We start from the raw sequence: 20,362 nt of genomic DNA, 5'->3' as shown, positions 1-20,362 counted from the left end.
TCGTGTCTTGTTGATCTTCTAGTTTGCAGCCTCTCCAATGGTGCAGAGCAGTTGGCAGTTGAAAGCTATCATTGTTAAATTAGCACTGATAATATTAGCTAAGTGGTGTATAGGCAACGGGAAGAAATCAGCTGGCCCGGTCTCCTCAGTTCATTTTGGAGAAGAGAGCAAAATACAGTTGCGTGGTGTTCATGAAAATTGTGGCTGTATGGAATGTTTTTGCCAAGAGATTGGCTTTTTTTTTTAAAACAGAAATCTCAGAAAGTGAGAGATTTCTGAGTAATACGTCAATCATGGGGAAGGATCTGTCATTTTCTGGCAAGTTGAATAGGCCATGGGAATTTTTACCTTACCTACGCTCACTCTTTTATGAATTATGAAGAATAATTTTTTTCCTGGAGCCTTTAAGAATGCAGGGAGGAGGGGAGCTAGTCCATATATTCATTCTTCATTTGAGTATCTCTAGGGTTTTCTGTCTCCCTTTATCCCTGTCTCTCTCTGTTTCTCTCTGTCTTTCCCACTCTCCTCTTGCCCCCTTGGTAAGAACCAGTAATGGCATGTGTTACAGGATTTTCATGGGGACGTTTTCTTGGCAGTGGCTTGTGACAGGTTAGGGCAGTCCTGGAGTGGCTGGTGGGGGTGAGGGAGGTCAGAATTCTAGTTTGACCAAACGCCAGACTATTGGGGAGGCCAGTGTAGAAGTAGTGGGTACTTAGGGCACACGGGAAAGACGCAGAGTTCAGTGGGGTGGCTGAAGGGTCGTGCTGTTTGTTTTCAGGCCGTGGTGGTCCGGGCGCGCATGCCAGCTTCAGCATAAGGAGCAATCAGCCTGGCCAGATGAAGCAGGTAGGCAGCCGGGAGGAGGCTGGCATGAAGCTAAGTAGGGCAGCGGGAGTCAGGATGCTGGTCTCAGCTCTGCTGGCTGAGCCCGGGGTCTCAGGGGGGGATTGAGAGCAACCAGGCCAGCATCAGGGGCAAGTAGTAGGAATCCCACCCCAGAAGCAAAGGGTACCAGGGATTCTGGCCAGACCCAAAGATAACAAGCAACTGATGCTTGGGGCACATTGAGTTTGTGCCAGGCACCGTTCTGAGCACTTTCTTCTGTCGAGGCTTTCAATCTGCAATAATCTTGGGATAGCCCTCATTTTATAAATAAGGAAGTGGAGGCACAGAGAGGCAGCATAGCTTGTCGAGTGTTATTCAGCTGGGAAGTGACATAACGGGGCTATGTGCCCGTCTGGCTCCAGAGCCCCTGCTCTTAACCACCCTGCTGCATAGTATTCCCATTATACCGCGCCAGGGGTACCAGTCACACAGGTGGCAGTGTGGGGGGGGACCCATGGAGGTGGGCGATGTAGTGGCCCCAATTCCATACTACTTCCCTTAAAGAAACGCTGATTCTTCCTCTGCTTTCTGTGGGCCAAGGACTTTCTATGTCCCTTTCATATATTAACTCCTTAAATCTAGAACTCTTATCTCCACGTTACGGATGAGGCGCAGAGAAACTCAAGGACCTACCTGCCTAGGTAGTGAGGTCTACATTCAAACTCGGAGGACGACTGAAAGAGAAATCAATTATCTGCAGTGTTTTATTTTGTTCTCATTTCTTTACCCTGCGGGCGCCACCTGTCTGAAACACATCAGGGAGGAAACGGGTTACAATATGAAAGCCTGCTATGCCACACAGATTTCTACAGGCGAATGCATGAGTAGATTAGCTCTTGCAGAGCAGAAGAGGGAGAAAAATCATCTAGCACACTGTGGTCACTTAGCAAAATTTCAACAAAAACAAAGAGCAAAATAATGCCTGTAGCTGAATTGGCAAGCCAAGTCTTTGACTTGTGTTCTAATTTATCCTGACCTTTCAGAGTCTTGCTGTAGAACTCATAACTACACTGGCTTAGAAAAGTTCAATTCCACAGAAACCTGGGTGGAAAATTGGATAATCAGGTTTCCTTTCACTTCCAAATCGACACCATTGTCTTGATCATGGCTGTCTAAAACTCAGAGCTGATCAGCACGCTCTTGACTTTTCTCCCCCTTCTCCTTTCCGAACAAATGGAAAAAAGGATTGCTTGTTCTTTGTGTTCCACTGTCAATTCCATGGGTTTGCTGTACCACAAAGCCCCGTCCAGGGAAAGGAAAGCAACTCCTTGTCCCTACATTTGAAGCCAACAAAAACTAACTGAAAGTGGTGATCCCATGAGGTACGTAAGAGAGCTTTTCGGATTGGTTGAGGACCATACCATTTCCTCTGCTGAACTGAGCTCAGTGGAGGCATTTGTCAAATTGCGAGAAAATTTGCGAGAAAATTACACAAGAATCATGTGTAATTTATAACAGAATCATGAAGGCAATGCCTTCTCATAGGGTCTTTTGACTTTGACATGTTGATCATAATGAGAGATGACTTCAAAGGAAGTGGGTCAGAAACAGAGTCAGCAGAGCAACCTCAAAATCGGAGGCAGTCGTTTCGGGGCTATGTGGTTTTGGAGGCTACTCAGTGATGAGAGATGAGTGGGTTACTGGGAAACACGGACACAAGATAAGCCACAAGGCTTTCAGACTTGTTCTCATTGAAACCTCAGATAAGAGAAGTAGACCAGGGGAGAGGGTAGTTCATCGTTCATCTTCTCAACCAATCACTTCCCTGGAGAACTCTTAAAGTCAAACATAAGAGGCTACCACGCCCTTAGCTATTTTTCACCTCTTGCTGCAGTGCATTATGACACCCTTGAAATTTGTCCCTCAGAACTTGGACCTGCTGGAATCCCGAGGCCTTCTCATCTGAAAAGTCCCAGAAAGTTCCTAGGGTCCTCTCACTACTTGTCTCCCCGCTTTCAGTTCAGAGAATAGTGGGACAGAGTCGGTCAGTTCCAAGATCCTCTTGGAATTCGAGTTCATTTTTCTGGGAACTCCTCAAAGTTCCTCTGGGGAAGTCCAGACTGAGTCTCTCACTAGGGTTCCTCTGGAACTCGAGGACCAGCCTGATTGTGAAATTGAAACCTTTAGGTAATTTGCAGGTGCAGTCAGTGATCATTCTGTGTAGGCCCCCATGCTAGGGGCAGACTCTCCAACCTATTAGTTGATTTTCATTTATCAGCTTGTGGGTGACCACATGACGTGTAATTAGACCATTTTTAGAATGAAAGGCATGGGAAACCATAGATCCTCCCACAACCAAAGTGACCTCCTTCTGTTTTACCAAATTTCTTCTGGGAACACGTCCACTGCTCCTCATCCCTTGTCTTGAAGACCCCGTCAAAAAGGGAGTAGGAAGGAACATTCAACTATAGAAAATTATGGCTTTGAATACAGGAATTTAACCATTCTGCATATTAAAATGAGGGCAGGATTAGGTGACCTCTGGGGTTCTCCCATCTCCAACAACTTGTGATTCTGAGTCTAGCATTTTTCTAACTTCCTGGGGAGCATGTTTCACATCAGTTCTTAGTCTGATGGCTTGGGTGCAGGGTTGCAGGGAGTAACTACAGGCTGCTGTGCTGGAGCCACTGCCTTCCTCCCGGCATCCCACTCGGAGTCAGACTGGTTTACTGCATGCATTAGTTTATCACAAAATGAGCCCCCCCCCCAAACAATGAGCCCCTGTTCTTTAAAAAGACCCTCTATTCTTCATCATATAATTTCCTTTCTTCCTTTAGACCCTCACGTTAGCTGTAGGGACCACTTTGAAGCAGGAAAGCACAGGAGAAGACTTGAGCCATGTACAGTTTTCCCAGTAGGGAGCAGCTTCTCTCATTTTGGTGAATTATGCAAGTGAACTGCTTCTCCTCCTCCCCCAATCTAGATTTCCATTTAAAGACACTCAGGAAGTATCCATAACCTCTCAATTGAAGTGGTAAAGTAAGGAAATGATGTGGAAACTGGAAGGAGAAAAAAGACCCTCTTGCTTCCATTTTCTGTAGATTCTGACTAAAATAGCACATGGCTATATAGTTATATAGTTATTAAAAATAACAGAATGGCATACAGGGATTTGAGCTTACAAATCCTTTGACCCGGTACTCTCGCGTTATGTAGGGGAGAGCCGAGGTTCAGCCTGGGGCGTGACTTGCGTGACACACAGTTGTCAGCAGGTAGAGCTGGCGCTGGGTTTCTTTCTATGGACTCCTGCCGATTGCACCCCTCCTCTTTTGCCATTCTCCCTCCGTGTAGGCACAGATGGCATCCTGTATGAACCCTACCATCTGGGGTTCTAAAGGACTGATGAGTCCCCTTGCCATCATTTCGATTTGAAAGCAACTAAGTACTGGTGCTATTCCCAAGGTGTGCAACTGAGATTGAAAGACATTACTGGGTCATTGTAGCCCTGGAAGAACTGTGCTCTGCTCAGCAGGTGTAGCTCTGGTGTTGCTTTTTGTGACCCGACCTTGTTCCTTTAGAAGTTACACTTCTCAGAGGTACTGGCTGGAAGGACAGGCATCATTTCCTAGGTCCAGGGCCAGCCAGTTATTCCTGGGCTGACAGCTTAGGACCTATAGCCAGTGCCTTCCAGCTGACAAAGCAGAGTTGTCATTGGTAAGTGTTTATGTTGCACTTTATGTTGCAAATTTCCTTCTCTGAGTTATTTTTTACCTCGATTTGAGAGGTGAAGAAACTAAAGCCCATAGAATGGTGATTGGTCCAGCCATCTGACCAATAAGTGGCGAAGCTGATACTGGACTCAGAGCTTCAGAGTTTCTGGGTCATTGTTTACCCCAGTGAGTCATTCAGCTTCTTTATCTTGTGCTCTTTGCCCCTCACCAACTTCTTTTTTCCAAACATAGCTGGCTTCTTTTAGAGTAAGTTATAGAGCTCTCTTGTTTCAAAGCTGCAGTACTTTATTGGTTGACCAGAAAGCTGTAAGTATCTAAGTACGCTCCAGTGTGGGACCTGTCCCGGGTTAGACTGAGCTGTGGTGTGATAGGAGCAGAGGGAGGGAGTACCCTGTTCGGATTTTGGGGAAAAGATCAATGCCTTTTTAGAAAATTAAAGGTCCAAAAATTGGAAAGGGGATGAAGGATTTAAGGTAAAATATTGGCCGTTGCTTAAAGGTTGTTTAAAAATTAAAGAGATACTAAAAATTTTGCAACTAAATAAAGGCTTTTGAGAGCAACTATAAAAGGCTTTTGAGAGCTTTGGGCTTCTTTATCAAACTTCACTGATTGGGTTACAGAAGTATTTTCTTGCCAGTGAGGCAGAGAGACTTCAGCGAGAATATTCAAAACTTTTACAGTAGAAATTCCCACAAGAAATCTTACCATCTGTTTATTCTATCCATTTTTTTCACCTTTTCTTAAAAAAAAAATTAAGTTGCATCTGCTAAGTACACATGTTGGGTGGAGATTAGTATCTGTTTGCCTGTTTTACACAGTATTCTCTGAAAATAAAATTTCTCCTTCGCTCCCCTACCTCCCTCCAATTGTGAATTTAATTAAGATGAGCAGTTGTGTTTAGAGTAGTCAATAGTCTGCCTTTCCAGACATTCCAAGCAGCCTTTTCGATATTGATAAGTGTTTATTGCAGAAGTACACGGTATGGGCGAAACAGGAAGCAGCTCTTTGCTGGGTAGGATGCTCCAGTCGCCCTCCACTCTCCCAGGGAACGCTCTTCAGCTGACTGAAGCAGGGAAGCTGAGCCAATCAGAGACCGCTTTCCTAGCTCAGTCACCAGTCTGTGGCTGAGGAAGGGTTTTGCTTTTTTATGCTCTGTATTGGGAAGGCAGATAAAATGCCAGGTCTGAACTGCCTCTGGGGATAACCTCACCCTCTGTGATGTGAATGCATAGCATCCTGCCTGGTAAATCCACAGGAATTGATAAGGCAGACGCAGTTCTTCCAAACAGGCCTTTTCTATCTTTTAGCTCTAGCTGTGGCTTCTGTAGCAGTTTTGTTTTTGCTTTGAAAGAGGTGCTCTGGATTATCAGACCTCCATGTATGACAATTTGTACCTGCATGGAATTGAAGACTCGGAGGCTGTAAGTATTTTCATAGATGGCTGATTCCCTCTCCCCTCCTCTTCCTCCTCCCACTAACCCTCCCCCCCCCCCCCCGCACCCCCCCCCCCCACTTCTTAGGCAACGCAGGGAACATGGAGCTGAAAGCGAACATCTTTCAGGTGCTTACTGGCTGTTATGTCAATGTTCTCTGTATAGTTTAGAGTTAACGGAAATAATTCTTCATTATATAATTTCTCGTCAAACCAAAAAGAAATTAGGGTGATAGCAAAGGCATCTAAGAGTGTAAGCTGTTTGGATTTGTACATTACTTGGTCCACATTTGATCTCACCTGGGGTAACTAACCGCACCTTGTAGACCAGTTTAAACTATGCAGAAAGTGCCTGTGTTTCCCAACAGCAGGGTTCATAGAAAAGGCTCATTCATTATATAATACACATTGTTTACTGAGCTGGCATGAATGGAAGTTCCTCAGCTGTAGCTGTATTATGTGGTTTCTGGCCATACAAGCGGTGCAGATCTACTGCTCCTTTGTTAAGGAGATCAGATGCAAAGATTGTGGTCGTACAAGACCCCAGTGCGGAGGCAGAGGTAGTGTTCCTGCACTCTACCCTGGAGGACTGGAGTAGGCTCACGTGTGTGCTGCCTCAGGAAACTGGACTCCTTTCCCTCCACAGGTCAGGCTCACGTAGTCTATGAAAATCCGCTTGAAAATGGTTTTCTGAAATCCCCTAAATCATACCATCAGAATGCTAGCTTTTGAGTGTAGGGTAAAGCTGATTCCTGACTCTTTCTTTTACTATTGCTAGTAGTGGTTCTTTAATTTTAATCAATTATATAGAAACCATGCAAGGTAAAATAATTCGGGTAGCTAATGGGACCTGCTGTGGGGAGTCTGGATTGTATATGAGGGCAATGCCATACATGTTGCTCCATTTGAAGCAGGAGGGTGTTATATAAGGTTCTCTGGCTAAACCGCCAAATAAACAGATTATAACAACAACAACAAAACCCCCGGTGATATACGTCAGTGCAGACGTATGTATCAAAGGATGTGCTATCCATGAAAGACAGACATCCTGTGTTCTGATAAGGCATTTCATTTTTCTTCCCCGTCTGTGTATTAGCTCTAACTCTAACTCTGTTTCCGCAAAGTCTCTCTGCATGTGGCCCAACGTGCTCGTAAATGATCAGACTGTTAGTTTACTGCAAGGGGCTGTAGTCAGAAACAAGGGTGGCTGAAATAGAGAAGGTCCGCACTTGGCAAGAGTGTGGGAGGATGGAAAACGCAACTATAGGAGTTCCTTGGAGTAGCTGCCCTGGCTGGGTTTGTCAGGAGGCCTGCTGCTTCCTCATGCCCCTTCTTTCCACATGCTCATTTATGACTTCAGTGAATTGTAACTTTTAATTTTCTACCATTCAGCACTGTGTTGCCCTTAAGTGGATTGGTGGAGTTATCTTAGAATAACCGGTTATTTTAGAAACCAGCTTCTATGAACAGAGTCAGCTAGGAACTAATGTATCCAGCACCTTGTTCTCCAGGACTGTATAAATTTCTAAAGCACTGTTTCAGCAGGGAGCCAGTATAAGTATGAAAATACATAATTTTTCCTTTTGGTCCAGCCTCACAGGACGGCCGAGCCTTTCTGTAGGGTGGGAAGTGTGCAGTGACTGGCCTCAGTGACGGCCGTGGATGGCAGGTAGTGCTAGATACTGCAGTGCTGAGCTCCTGTGACTCAGTGGTGGCCAGCAGGCTGAGCTCCTCCGGGCTCTGCACATCTGTGGAGGCGAGGAAGGTGGGAAACCCAAGGAATGAAGAAAGGCATCTGGCTGATCCTCCGTCGAAAGTATGGGAGGCTTTCGGAAGGGTGGGCTCGAAAGCGTGTCACATAAATCAGAGGGGAAGGCAGAGGTGTTCGGAGGGGTGAACTGACTCTGAATGCTTATTTGAGTTTATTTGTTTTTATAAGGAAGAATAATGTGATGTGTTACCCAAGATGGTGTGAACAAAGCTTCAAGCCAGTGGAGAAGACTAGGCCTAAATAGCTGACCCGGTGAAGTGAAAAATAAAGCCACACCTGGAGTGCCACATCCCCAGCAGTCTTTCTCAGTGCCAATGCATTTATGGCTGTAAGTGTGGGGGGTTGCCCAGACGGAAGCAAAGCTCTCAGAACAGGTCCGGTGGATAGGCGTGGAGGCTTTTCTCAGAGGGTCAGCTGCAGTCCGAGAATATACAGGCACTAAAAGCTGAGGACGGCACTTCCTTTGGGGGGTCGGGGAGCCATCTGAATATGTCTACCACTCTGTGCTGTGGAAAATGTCTCTGTGGGGTGTGTGGGGTTTAACATGTGATAAGTGATTACATTCAGTGTTTTCACCCAGTAAACCTGTAATAAGATCATCTTGCCAGGGACTATTTTATTTGGAATAAGAATAAAGCATTATTAGCCACCGTTAGCACCTTACATCCCCACAGTATGAGAGAGATTTTGGTACTATGGTAGATCGTATACTTCCGGTACCCTTGATTTTGACTTATAACCTCTGTATTTTATGTACTATATATATAAAGGGAAAGGAACAAGGGTCATGTTGGAATACACTTGAGTCTGGGTTCTTGAGTCCTATAGAGCCTTTTTGGAAAAGTTCATTAACTTCTGCTCTGGTTTCTAGGAGGGTCATTAAGTGTCAGCTTCATTCAGAATTACAAGGAAGCCTAAAAGTTCCTTCAGGGCCCCCACAGCAAGGTCCTATGTAGGAACGGGAGATTTCACGCGTGCCCCATTACCCCTTTTGTTACCTTGACAGGGAATGGGGTGGGTGCTCCAGAATGAGTCCATACTTAGACCAGGCCTTTTACAATCGATTATGCGCACAGAATTTCACTACATGGTCTCTTCTGTGTGAGGGTTGTCCCCTGCCTCTTCTACTGAGCCCACTGGGTCTTCACACAGGTCTTGGTGGTCAACATGCTTTTCACTGACTGAGCCCCCAATATGCATTATGCATTTTTTAATCTGAGTCACAATAGATTTTGGTAGACCTGTTCCTTGGTATACATGTTTCATAATTGGGTATTTTGATGTTTGTGGACTCTTTATAACAATAGATACTTTTTTCATATGGTAGGCTTGTTACACAGACAATAGGAGGGATGTCTTTATAGGGATAAAATGGAAGACGCAGATAAGTAGAAAAAGTTCCTTAGAATCCTCCCAGAGATAATCACGGTTAACTATTGCTTTGTATCCTTTCAGACTATCAATGCACATGTCATTCTAAACCTGCTACTGCATGTTGCATTTCTGTGAAATGCTGTTTTCACTTGACAAAATATTGAGCACACAGGGACTAGAATGGCCTGTGCAAGAATGTTTTGCAAAATTTAAAGCTTCTACATGGAGCTTCTGGAATTTGGGGCAACTTAAATGAAATACAGATTCTTGGAATGTTTGGTAAAGTGAAGCCAGGGTTATCTGCATATAGAATTAATAGTTGATTCTCTGATACAGTTTCTTCCACTTCCAAATGCTTAAATTCTAAAGTATTTAGGGGGAAAGACCTGATCTATTTCAATGAAAAAAATGATCAGATCATAATTCAGGGCATTTACTAAGGAGTAAAATACCTTTTGCAGTGTTTTCAATCCTAGAAAAGGAGCCATAATAAATTTAATACTTTCAGAAATCTTATAGGTGTAAAAGTTAAAGCAGAGGTCAATTTTACAAACTATAATAATGTGTGTATATATTTAAATCTGTATGTACCTATACATTATTATAACTATAACTATCTGTTAATTATTTAAACTATTCATTTCCTATAAGCTATGTAACTATGCATGTTTACCCAAATGTTTACGCACCCGCAGGCACTTACACACATTGATATATAGACGTGCTCCATGCTTTGCTAATTGATGGTTAATGCTAAGTGGGAGATTTCTGCCGTAGAGTTTTTGGAGAAGGGAAATCAACTGTTTTTGACATAAAGAAAGATACCGAGAGGTTGAGCGGCAACACATCCACAAGAGAATAAAGGATTGCTACTTTCAAAGGTATGATAAAGTTGTTTTAGGTATGGAGATATGTTCTTGGGCTTGCTAGGGAGGAGGATAAACTTAGAACAGAAGGCTTTGTGTGTTTAGGGACCTTTGGAAACACACTCTAGGGATATTAAGGATTAAAGTCCTTTTGGAAACTCGAAGACCAGAGGTCTTAATGGTACATTAGAGGATCCCTTCTGAGGCCAGAGCGTCTTTGTGGACTATTTCTAGAGAACGAGGTCTATTCTGTAAAGGAACCCAAGGTCTGGATGTTGGCATCACAGGCCAGAGAGGAAAACAAAATGCTGCTTGTGGTTTGTATAAGAAATTTGACTGTGAAAATCAAGTTGTGTACTAAGTTGAGTGATTTGGGTGTTTGTCCAGAGTCTAAGTAAACGATGAACAGAAACTTTTCTTCATCCAATCAGTTCTTAGCAACGATGGTTTCCTAAAATATATATTGAAATGATTTCTAGATGTAATTGTCATAGAGCTAAAGAGAGAAATTTCTCAAATCTTATCAGAACCCATGAATTTGCCTCTCCAGTTATTCTGTGGTACAAGATGTTCTGTAGGACAGTCAGCAATAACTATGAAAACATGTGCTTTTGGGGTGAAGGTGGGGAGGCATGCCCCTTCCTTTTCTATCAGATTTCAGCTAGAATCGAATTCCTGTGTGGATAGTTCTCATCATTGTACTTACCACCTCCCTGTATTATCCCATACCGAGGTAAACTGAGCCACGCAAGGACAAGAGGGCATAACTGGACTGGTTATCATTTTTTGTTCTCTCTCTTCCCTCTCCTACTTGTCTTTTACAATAATCAAGTCATGAGCTCAGATAACCATGAAGCTAAGTTAAAAATTATACGAAGAGATCTCTGTAGACTCTGTTTTCTTATCTCAATAAGGTTGAGTTACCGTGTTTCCCCCAAAATAAGACCTAGCTGGACTATCATCTCTAATGCATCTTTTGGGGCAAAAATTAATATAAGACCCAGTCTTATTTTACTATAAGACCAGGTATAATATAATATAATATAATATAATATAATATAATATAATATAATATAATATAATACAATGCAGTATAACAAATACCAGGTCTTATATTAATTTTTTCTCCAAAAGATGCATTAGATTGTCCAGCTAGGTCTTATTTTCTGGAAAACACGTTAGACGCCTTTTCTGTGGTTGTATCAGGCCACACGAACTTTAAAACAGCAGCAACTCAACCTCCCACACTGGCAATGACAAGATGTTTAAATGCCTGTGACCTCACTTATTGAGGATGGGGCATTCGTAGGCCACTGCTTAGTGTGTAAAGTCCAGGAAGTTTACAGTTTATATAAAATAATGGCAAGCAGATTTTTGTTGTTGATTTTTATGCCTTGAACTTTCAACTTTTTAAAACTTTGAAAAGTGTGGATCTAAGATAAAACTGTGTGGCCCTTTTTACAGTACTTATGGGTATGCATAAAGGAAGATGGCTCAGAAAGCTCACGTGATTGTTTTTGAGATCTAAGTAGACAAATATTTGTTCTTGCTCTACATGTATGTATTTTTCTAAAAACATAAGTGTGTAGTGCTAGTGATACATATTTTTCTCTCTTGTTAAATGGTGCCACAGTATCAGTACTTCCTACATCCTATTTTTTTTCTTCTGCATCTGTTCTCAGAAATATTGAAATGGCTTAAATTTAAAACAGGATGTTTTGAATTTGCTTCCAGCCTTTCTATGCAGAAGAATTAATCAAAGAGACGCATAATAACCGGAATATTGGCACCTGTCAGTTATTCAGGAGGTGGATTGTGTAGCTTGTGAATAATTCTCTTATTTTGCCTTTTTTTTATCCTTTCCCTCCTTAACTCGCTCATCTTTTTAGCTTGCGCATAATATAGGCAAAAGAGTCTGACCTCCAATTTTATTACTGTATTAGCAGATTTGTTGAAAAAGTTCAGTGAGTGATACGGTTGTAGTTAAAAGTGTTTCTCAATCTTTTTTAACCTCCGTAAAACTTTGACAATTTTATCTTCTACTGGGAGTATATATCAACCAGGGAAATGTCAAGTTTATATTTTCGTACTTTGTATTGTGAAACAGTAACACAGTGTGACAGTGCTGTGAATAAAAGGGGATACTCAGTACAAAATCGCTAGGGATTAAGTCCTACTTCCTAGTTTGCAGCCCTGGGTACAGTTCTTAAATTTTCTGTGCCTCAGTGTCCACATCTCTGAAGTGTCAATAATAATAGAACTTGCATCTTGGGTGGTTTTGAAGATTAAATTAGTTAACATGTGTAAAGCCCTTAAAACGTGTCTTCTGATATTATTATACATATAATGAATATATTTATTCTTTGGGGGAACTAAACATGTCCCTTTCTCTGCAGGTTTTAATGTTTCCACCAAACACTTTAGTTTACTTTAAGAGTATTTGCATGGTTTTTGACAGTGATTTCCAAAAATATTACAGAGATTGGCAAGTAAAAGAACGCACTAATTTCCTAAGGCCTTGTGAATAGTTTGTTGAATTTTGTTTCAGAAAAGAGACGGTAGAATATGATTCAAAGAACATTAGGTATTGGAAGTCTTGGTCTTTGCTATTTATTAGCAGTGATTGTGGGCTGCTAAAGTCATTTAATCGCTCTAATACTCAATTTCTCCTCTAAAATAAAGAGGTTTGACTTAGATAATTTGTAATGTTTCTTTATATCCAAAATTCTACTCTCTTGGCTGATAAGCAGTTTCTTCAGTTGAGATTCAAATACCACCATAGGCCATTTGCTGTTTTGAAATGATCAATTACCGGGGTGTCTTGTGCATACTGAATAGCATGTTAATATTTGGACCTTGAATCTGGATGTTTGGCCTTTTCAGAATCTTTGAAGGAGGAAGGTGTGTGTGGTGCATATCTTTGAGAGGACTGGATATTTGAAAATGAAGATATTTTATTTAAGATTTTTAACTCTAGAAGCCAAAAAAGGATGCTTTGTGTATTGCTCATTTGCTTGCAAATACCCACGGTGCACTTCTAGCCCACAGCGATTTGAGTTGGAAACACTTGAGTCTCATCTCTAAGGAAGAAAAAAAAAAGGCAAAAGCTGTCTGAGAAGTAAGCTTCTCTTAACTCTTACTGATGATCGAGGAGAAGTATATGTTCTTTAAATGATCTCCCTCTTTTCTTCTTGGCTAAGGTAATAAGATGCCTTAGCAGTACACTAGGAGAATGTTAAGCAAAAAAATGTTTAAATAATTGTTTTATGATTATTGTGATGCTTAATCATCAAAAATGTTTATTGTTTGGTGTTTTCTTGCTTTACGAAATTTTCTTCAGTTTGTCATTATTATCTTTTGGGGTGTAATAAAAAATAATAATCAATCAATTGGAAAACCACAGGAATATAATAAATTATAGGAGACAGTCATTATTTTTTAAAAGGCATTCATTACTTTTAAAAAGAGTAACTGTGCTTGATCTGTTTAATTTTCCTCTGATAAAATGAAAGGCCACAAAGATGAAAGGGGCAATTACATTACTGTAGCCCAATCTCTCAATCATTCTGTAAATGTTATTTGAATGTAGTAAGAGTTGGAGGCAAATTTTTATCATCATGACAGAAAAGTATGGTGAGTGTCATGCTAATACAGAGAGTCAACGAATTAGTTCCCCAGTTTATTTTCAAAGAGTCATTATCGACAGCTTAATAATGTCTGATTTTTAATGATGTCCCAGAGATTAATGTCTTGGGGCTTACTTGACAATGGCTCTATTGATCCAAGGAATGGAATTAAAAACTTATTTGTCAGATTTCTAAGTCATCTCACATTTGATCATGTTGGTAATACTAAGAATATAGGAATGGAATTAAGGTGAAGTCGATAAGGAAGGGAAGCACAGAATATTTCTGTTATCATGGTGCACAGGTCCCTTTGTGAGGTGCTAGATACCAGAGTAGAGTGAGGAATAAAATCACACAGATCAAAAAAGGCTAGGTCTCTCTGGGTAGATGCCTAGGAGTGGAATTACTGGATCATAGGGTAGTCCCATTTTCAGATTCCTGAGATACCTCCATACTGTTTTCCATAGTGGCTGCACCAATCTGCAATCCCAACAACAGTGCACTAGCGTTCCCTTTTCCCCACATCCGCGCCAGCATTTGTTGTTTGTTGATTTATTGATGATAGCCATTTTGACTGGGGTGAGGTGGTATCGCATTGTGGTTTTTATTTGCATTTCTCTGATTGTTAGTGAGGTTGAGCATTTCTTCATATGTCTTCTTGCCTTCTGTATGTCCTTTTTAGAAAAATGTCTCCTCAAGTCCTCTGCTCATTTTTTAAATGGGTTGTTTGTTTTTTTGGAGTTGGTTGAGTGAGTTTTTTATAGATTTGTGATATTAATCCCTTATCAGATATATCATTGGCAAATATCTTTTCCCATTCAGTAGGATTCCTTTTCGTTTTATTGATCATTTCCTTTGCTGTGAAAAAACTTTTTAGTTTGATGTAATCCCACATGTTTATTTTTTCTCTTACTTCCCTCGCGCGAGGGGATATGTCAGTGAAAATCTTACTCCGGGTAATGTCCATGAAGTTTCTTCCTATATTTTCTTCTAGATATTTTATGGTTTCAGATCTTACATTTAAGCCTTTAAGCCATTTTGAATTTATTTTTGTATATGGTGTAAGGAGGTGGTCCAGCTTCATTTTCTTGCATGTGTCTGTCCAGGTTTCCCAACACGACTTATTGAACAGACTGTCTTTACCCCATCGTACATTCTTGCTTCCATTGTCGTAGATTAGATGGGCATATAGGCATGGATTTACTTCTGGACTCTCTATTCTGTTCCATTGATCTATGTGTCTATTTTTATGCCAGTACCATGCTGTTTTGATGGACATGTGTCCTATTTGGGAGACCACCTCAGGGATACTGTGGATGCCTGATCATGGCATTGTACACCAGAAGCTAAACATTAATGAATGCCAACTATAATCATATATATATAATGTGATGGCTCAGTGCGAGGTCGGAGGGATAGTGGATGGGGGGAGGGGGGTTCACAGTGTGAGGGATATAAATGATGAGCGTCTAAGTATTACCTTGTCTTGTACACCTGAAACTGATAAATTAAAATTTAGAAAAAGGCTAGGTCGATATTAGATTTTAAAAAGAAAAGACCAATGATGGTAATGTTTAATTATTAGTTCAGTGAAAAACACAAATTTGCTACATAAAACATGTTGTATCTTCCTAGAGTGCCGATGTTAGTTTTTTTCTATAGTGTAAAAATTTAGGAAGTCCTATATTAAAATGAGGGGCATACACCCCTCATTTCCATATATCTAAAATGGGGTTACGTCTTAAAATGAATGGTATCTGATAATTTTATTGGCAGTTTTCTTCCCTTAGTGGTACATAATCTAAGGTTGAGTCTTAAAATAATTGGTATCTTAAATTCAGTGAAATGAGATATTTGGAAATAAATATTTAAACAATACAAAACTGCATAGTGTGAAAAAGTAGTCTTTACAACTTCCCAACCTATTCCCCTCCCCACAGATAGCTGTTCTTAACAATGCAATGGGTATCCATTCAGACCTTTCTTCTATACTTTGACAAACATGCATATTTAGAAAAACATTACTTAAAAACGCACATATCTTTTTTGTAGTTTTTAAAACTACAAATAAGATCGTAATAAACATTATGCCGTGACCTGCTTTCTTCACCTAAAAATGTCCCATGGATATTTTTCCATATCAATGTATTCTTTTTAATAGAATGAATTACAGAATGACTGTATAATGTAGATGTACCCTAATGAATTTAGCCCAGTGACGGATTTAGAATATTTCCCATTTTTCAATCCCATAGATAAGTGCTACACTTAACATTCCTGTATATGAATTTTTGCGTACACACGGAGCATTTCTCTGAAATAGCTTCCTAAAATAGCTGGATTAATGGGTTAGCTCATTTTTAAGATTTATATGTATTGGTGAGTATAGTAAAAACATTTTATATTAAAATAAACCTTTTTTTCATTGAGAATAAATTTTTAAAAAGTTCAAAATTTTAATCTGAATATAAGACTTCAAAGAAGTTTTTGATTGTGGAAAGCAACTTTAGGGTATGGCCTCCAAGTTTCATAAGAATTTATTTACTCTTTGTTGTAATACTTTGGTTAAAAAAAAATAAACGCAAAACCTGGAGAAGTTGCATCTACCCTCCTTCATTTTATACATGAAAAACACCGAGGCCCATAGAGATTAGGCAATTTGTGTAGAATGACCCAGACAATTTGTGGTGGAACTGGATCTAGAAATCTCTTCAGGTGTCTGTCTAGAGCAATGTTCTTTTTACAATGACAATTCCAAGAATTAATATTATTAAAAACTAGAATAAACCACTACTATATAATCATATTATTTGTAGGGTGCTTGCTTGACAGCTTCCAAAGCAATTGGGAGTTGGGAGGCTCTCCAAAACAAAGAACAGATTGCTCTCTGACCCAAATGGCAGGACCTTTATTTACTTGGAATCCAGATTAGAACCCCAATTTCTTTCAAGCTTTCTTGGTTGATGTTGCTTTCTGATATGGTTTGAAGTTCCCAGTCACTGATAGACTAAAATGAGTATCCGTCCACAAAACTTATATGAACATAAAAGCTCAATGCTAGAGAATGTTGGAATTAGGTATGTTTTAGGGAAGTGTTCTTATTATTTGAATGTAGATTTTGATTACACTTGCACATTGATGCTACATTTGACTTTAGCCATGAGTGCCTGAATTCTGTTTTTATTCTGTCTTTCTCATTTTTGATTCATCTCCATGAGCTTCCAGTTCTGGAAAACATTTGCATGATTCAGTAGTGATATTTTTAAAAGGTAAAAAGGACAGCAGTATTTGCAAAAGGTAAAAGGGACTGTAAGTTCTGAGTGGAGAATCAGAATCCCTACAAAAAAACAGGTAACATCCTCACAGAGGATAATCTGAGAGGGTTAAATACATTGAAATTGTATTGGTACGGTGTAAGGAAACACCAGGGATGGTGCAGTACCCCCTGGGCTGGTAACTGCAGACCTGTTCCCACCTCTAGGGCCCAATGGGATCAGCAAAGCGCGTGAGTATAGGAACCTGGGAGGACTGCGTCTTGTCAGGAAGGCTACCTTGAGAAGGACATCCTTCCCTGTGGAGGGATACAGCCTTCCTCTCATGGGGAGGAAGCCAAGGGATTAATGCGCCAATCTCATTCCCTTTTCTCTCTCTGTGCTCTGTTATGGCCCCCATTGGCCAAACCCAACAAGAAAACAAAGAGCAGAGCTGGTTGTCCAGCCAACCACATAGTGTAAGAGCAGAGTGGGAAAGGATGGGGGGAGGAGTGATCTGGAGAGGCAAATGGAAGCTGGTTTCATCCACATTTGATTGGTCCTGTCTGAGTCTGTTGATGTCAGCAGATGAAATCATGCCATTTGCAGGCATTCTTAAAACACACCTCTGAAAATGCTAGAGAAACTCTGGAGGAGATATGCTGTTGGTCCTTTTCTATTGGAAATGTGTGGTGTTGGCTTTCATATGTGAAAATAGTCCCACTACAAATGATGACTTAGGTTTTAATTCCTGTACTCTTCTTTTAAATTAAGATTTGGAGTACTTGAACAAGTTCTTACAATGGAAGAAAATAATAGATCTAAATGTTAGTTTTATGGAGAAAGCTTGAGAAAAGCTTTGCAGGGAGACATTTGCAGGGGGCATTGCAGGGAGGCAACACATCAGATACCTTGCTCTGTGGGCTTCTCTGACTGCCTTCAGATACACAAAGCTCTCTGCAGATAATGAGCACATACAGAAAAGCATGGAGCATACCAACTTGTGGCTCAGCTGTGCTCCACTGTCATGACCAGATCTTAAGAATTTCCCCCAAAATGTCATCATCATATCATAATTCCCAGCACATAAAATAGTGGGGGGATTGCTGAGAGGATTAGCATCGTGAGATTTTACGGTGCTGATGACAGCCTCCTTATTTAAAGGTGTATTGATTGACTGGAGGTGGGAATGCTAGCAGAGCGTCTCTTTTACAGTGTTGAAAGCAGAACTTCTTTTGGAAGCTATAGGAAACCCATGGAAAGTAGCAGCTTGGAGACTAGGCCTTACCATTTTTAGAAAAGCTAAACAGACCTTGTGTGTCTCTATTAAAAAGTCAGTTTTGACTGGTCGCTGATGACAGTGTGTGAAATTGGTGAGAATGCATTGAATTGTACACATATGATATGGGCAAGTTACTGTATGTGCATTATACGTCAATTTGAAATTTTGGAAGTCTCTTTTGGGGAAATGAGTATAACTTGTGGGATTCTAGAAACTGGGATTGAGATTAGGAAGGACATAATGAAGGCTTTTGCTTCCCATTGTTAGGGTTTTGTGAAATGTAGAAGGGAGTTGATTCATACACTGACTAGACGCCAGAGTCCTGAGTTCAGACAGAGCGCTAATCCTTGACTGCTGGGCACGTTGGCCAAGGATGGGACACATGATTCACCGCCGGAAGTCTGATATCCTTCCAGTGCCTGGAGCAGGAGGTTCTTTCACTGATTGATGCTTCTCTTGGCCTTTTGCTTCATTACCCTCCCTGGGACATCCCTACCGTGCTGCTCACATGCCCGTGCAGTGCAGGTGCCTCATCTCTCTGCAAACCATGATTCTTAAGGTAAGGCGGATTCTGGGGAGGAGAGGTCGTACCTGTCTCCAGCACTGTCTGCTAGTAGTGAGAGGTGGTCTTTGCGCAAGAACCGTATGGGGGCCTCAGCAGAGAGCCGGTTCTGGTGATGAGGAATAAAATGATGATTGCCAGGAGTCTTGGTGGGGTTCATTTTAATAAATTTCTGAGGTTTGGATGTTTGCTCCTGTAAGGGTGCGTGCTTGATACATAGGGGGTGTAAAATACTCAATAGAAAGGTAATGCGTAAGTCTTTACGTATATGTCAAGAGCTGTCTTAAAGCTCAGCTAAGCATACATATTACATGAACACTGTTTGAATGTTTTCATTTTCAAAATTTACATACTTATGAAATGTGTTATTTTTTAAAGATTAGTTTCTTATATTATTTTTATAGCTCTAATTCATAAATTATTGCTATTGCAGAGTGCAGTATTGTAAGAAGGGGGTGGTAGATCTTATCATTGAAGTACATAATTACCATTTATTATTCTAGATGCTTTCTTCAGCTGGGGCATTTTGCATGGCATGCGTGTTAAATCCCTGAAATCAAAACTATAATGTAAAGAACTGTGCAAACTACACAAGATATTATATAACTCTCAGGATTTTATTAGGACTGAACAGTATGTTGATAAATATGATATTGTTTTGTGTTGGTTTTGAAATATGCACTGGTCTAAAGGTAGCTAAAAGAAAACACAAAGTTGTTCATGCTGCATTCCAAACATAGTGTCGGTGAATTATGCAAAAAAAAAAAAAATTTAAGAGAAAGAAAAAAGGAGAAGCATATAAATAAGGTAGAAAAAGGACACAGAAATACATGACCTAGATTCTACGAATGTTTTGATTCATATCCCTTTTAACGAAACATATTCTGGCTGTAAGATGTGCAACTAGTTGTTAGAATTTTTATTTGAATGTTGCATTTACATAGAGAAGCTGGCTTTCAAAATGCCGGCCAGCAGCCAATGCAAATACTGAAGATTTGTCTGACTTAGTGACTAGTTTAGTGAGATGACATCTTGAGGACATTGCAGGGAGGGAACACATCAGGTACCTTGTACTGGAAATTCAGCCAGAATTTTGTCCATTGTGGTCTCTCCGATTCTTAGGTTATTTGAATTTTCAGCTCTTAACTTGGGGCTTACAAAGATGCTAGGCCTCTGTCCTCCACCTGTTGACCTTGATTCTAGCTAAGAAAATTACTGGCTTCATCCCAAGGTTGTGAGATAGTTTTGTTCTGGAGAGCCAGGACCCCCAGTGACCAGGAACTAGCTACAGAATAATTACATTCTAGCTTTCTCCCTTCTGAGCCGCGTACCCACCCTATGATGCCATATCTTGAAACCATAGAGGAAACACGGAAACATGTCGTGCTCCCCTAGCCTCTGTCTTGAGAGACTTCTTGGCAAAGAATTCTTCAAATTGATTTTTAAACATCCCCTTTCACAATAAATGAGTACTACTCCAAGTGACAAATACACTACAAAAAATTGTATTTGGGATATTGCTTGGATGGTAACCAAGAGGAAAACAATTTTTAAAAAATCTTATTCTCTTATATATATATATTTTTTCTTTTAAGAAGTAAAAGATGATAATATATTTTCCAGAGTATCTCCTATCTCTTAA

At 40.6% G+C, this 20,362-nt stretch overlaps 1 protein-coding gene across 5 annotated transcripts in view; it reads left to right on the top strand.

Annotated features, from left to right (window-relative positions):
- CACNB4 (calcium voltage-gated channel auxiliary subunit beta 4) overlaps positions 1–20,362 on the top strand; it is a 227,882-nt gene that overhangs the window by 95,489 nt on the left and 112,031 nt on the right. Inside the window, exons 1-2 of one of the 5 annotated variants that reach the window (XM_081052653.1) lie at positions 5,710–5,977; positions 7,928–8,087. The exons of 3 other annotated variants lie outside the window; for them this stretch is intronic. In XM_081052653.1, coding sequence (XP_080908779.1) covers positions 8,082–8,087 — 6 coding nt within the window. In that variant the 5' untranslated portion in view covers positions 5,710–5,977; positions 7,928–8,081. Of the gene's footprint in view, positions 1–5,664; positions 5,978–7,927; positions 8,088–20,362 lie in introns of those variants that run through there. One more of the 5 variants, XM_081052652.1, reaches the window with a different exon arrangement.

This window comes from Rhinolophus hipposideros (assembly GCF_964194185.1).
Source record: "Rhinolophus hipposideros genome assembly, chromosome: 6".
Classification (NCBI taxonomy): domain Eukaryota; kingdom Metazoa; phylum Chordata; class Mammalia; order Chiroptera; family Rhinolophidae; genus Rhinolophus; species Rhinolophus hipposideros.
Note: the sequence above shows the minus strand (reverse complement) of the source record. Positions and strands in the feature narration are given on the sequence as shown.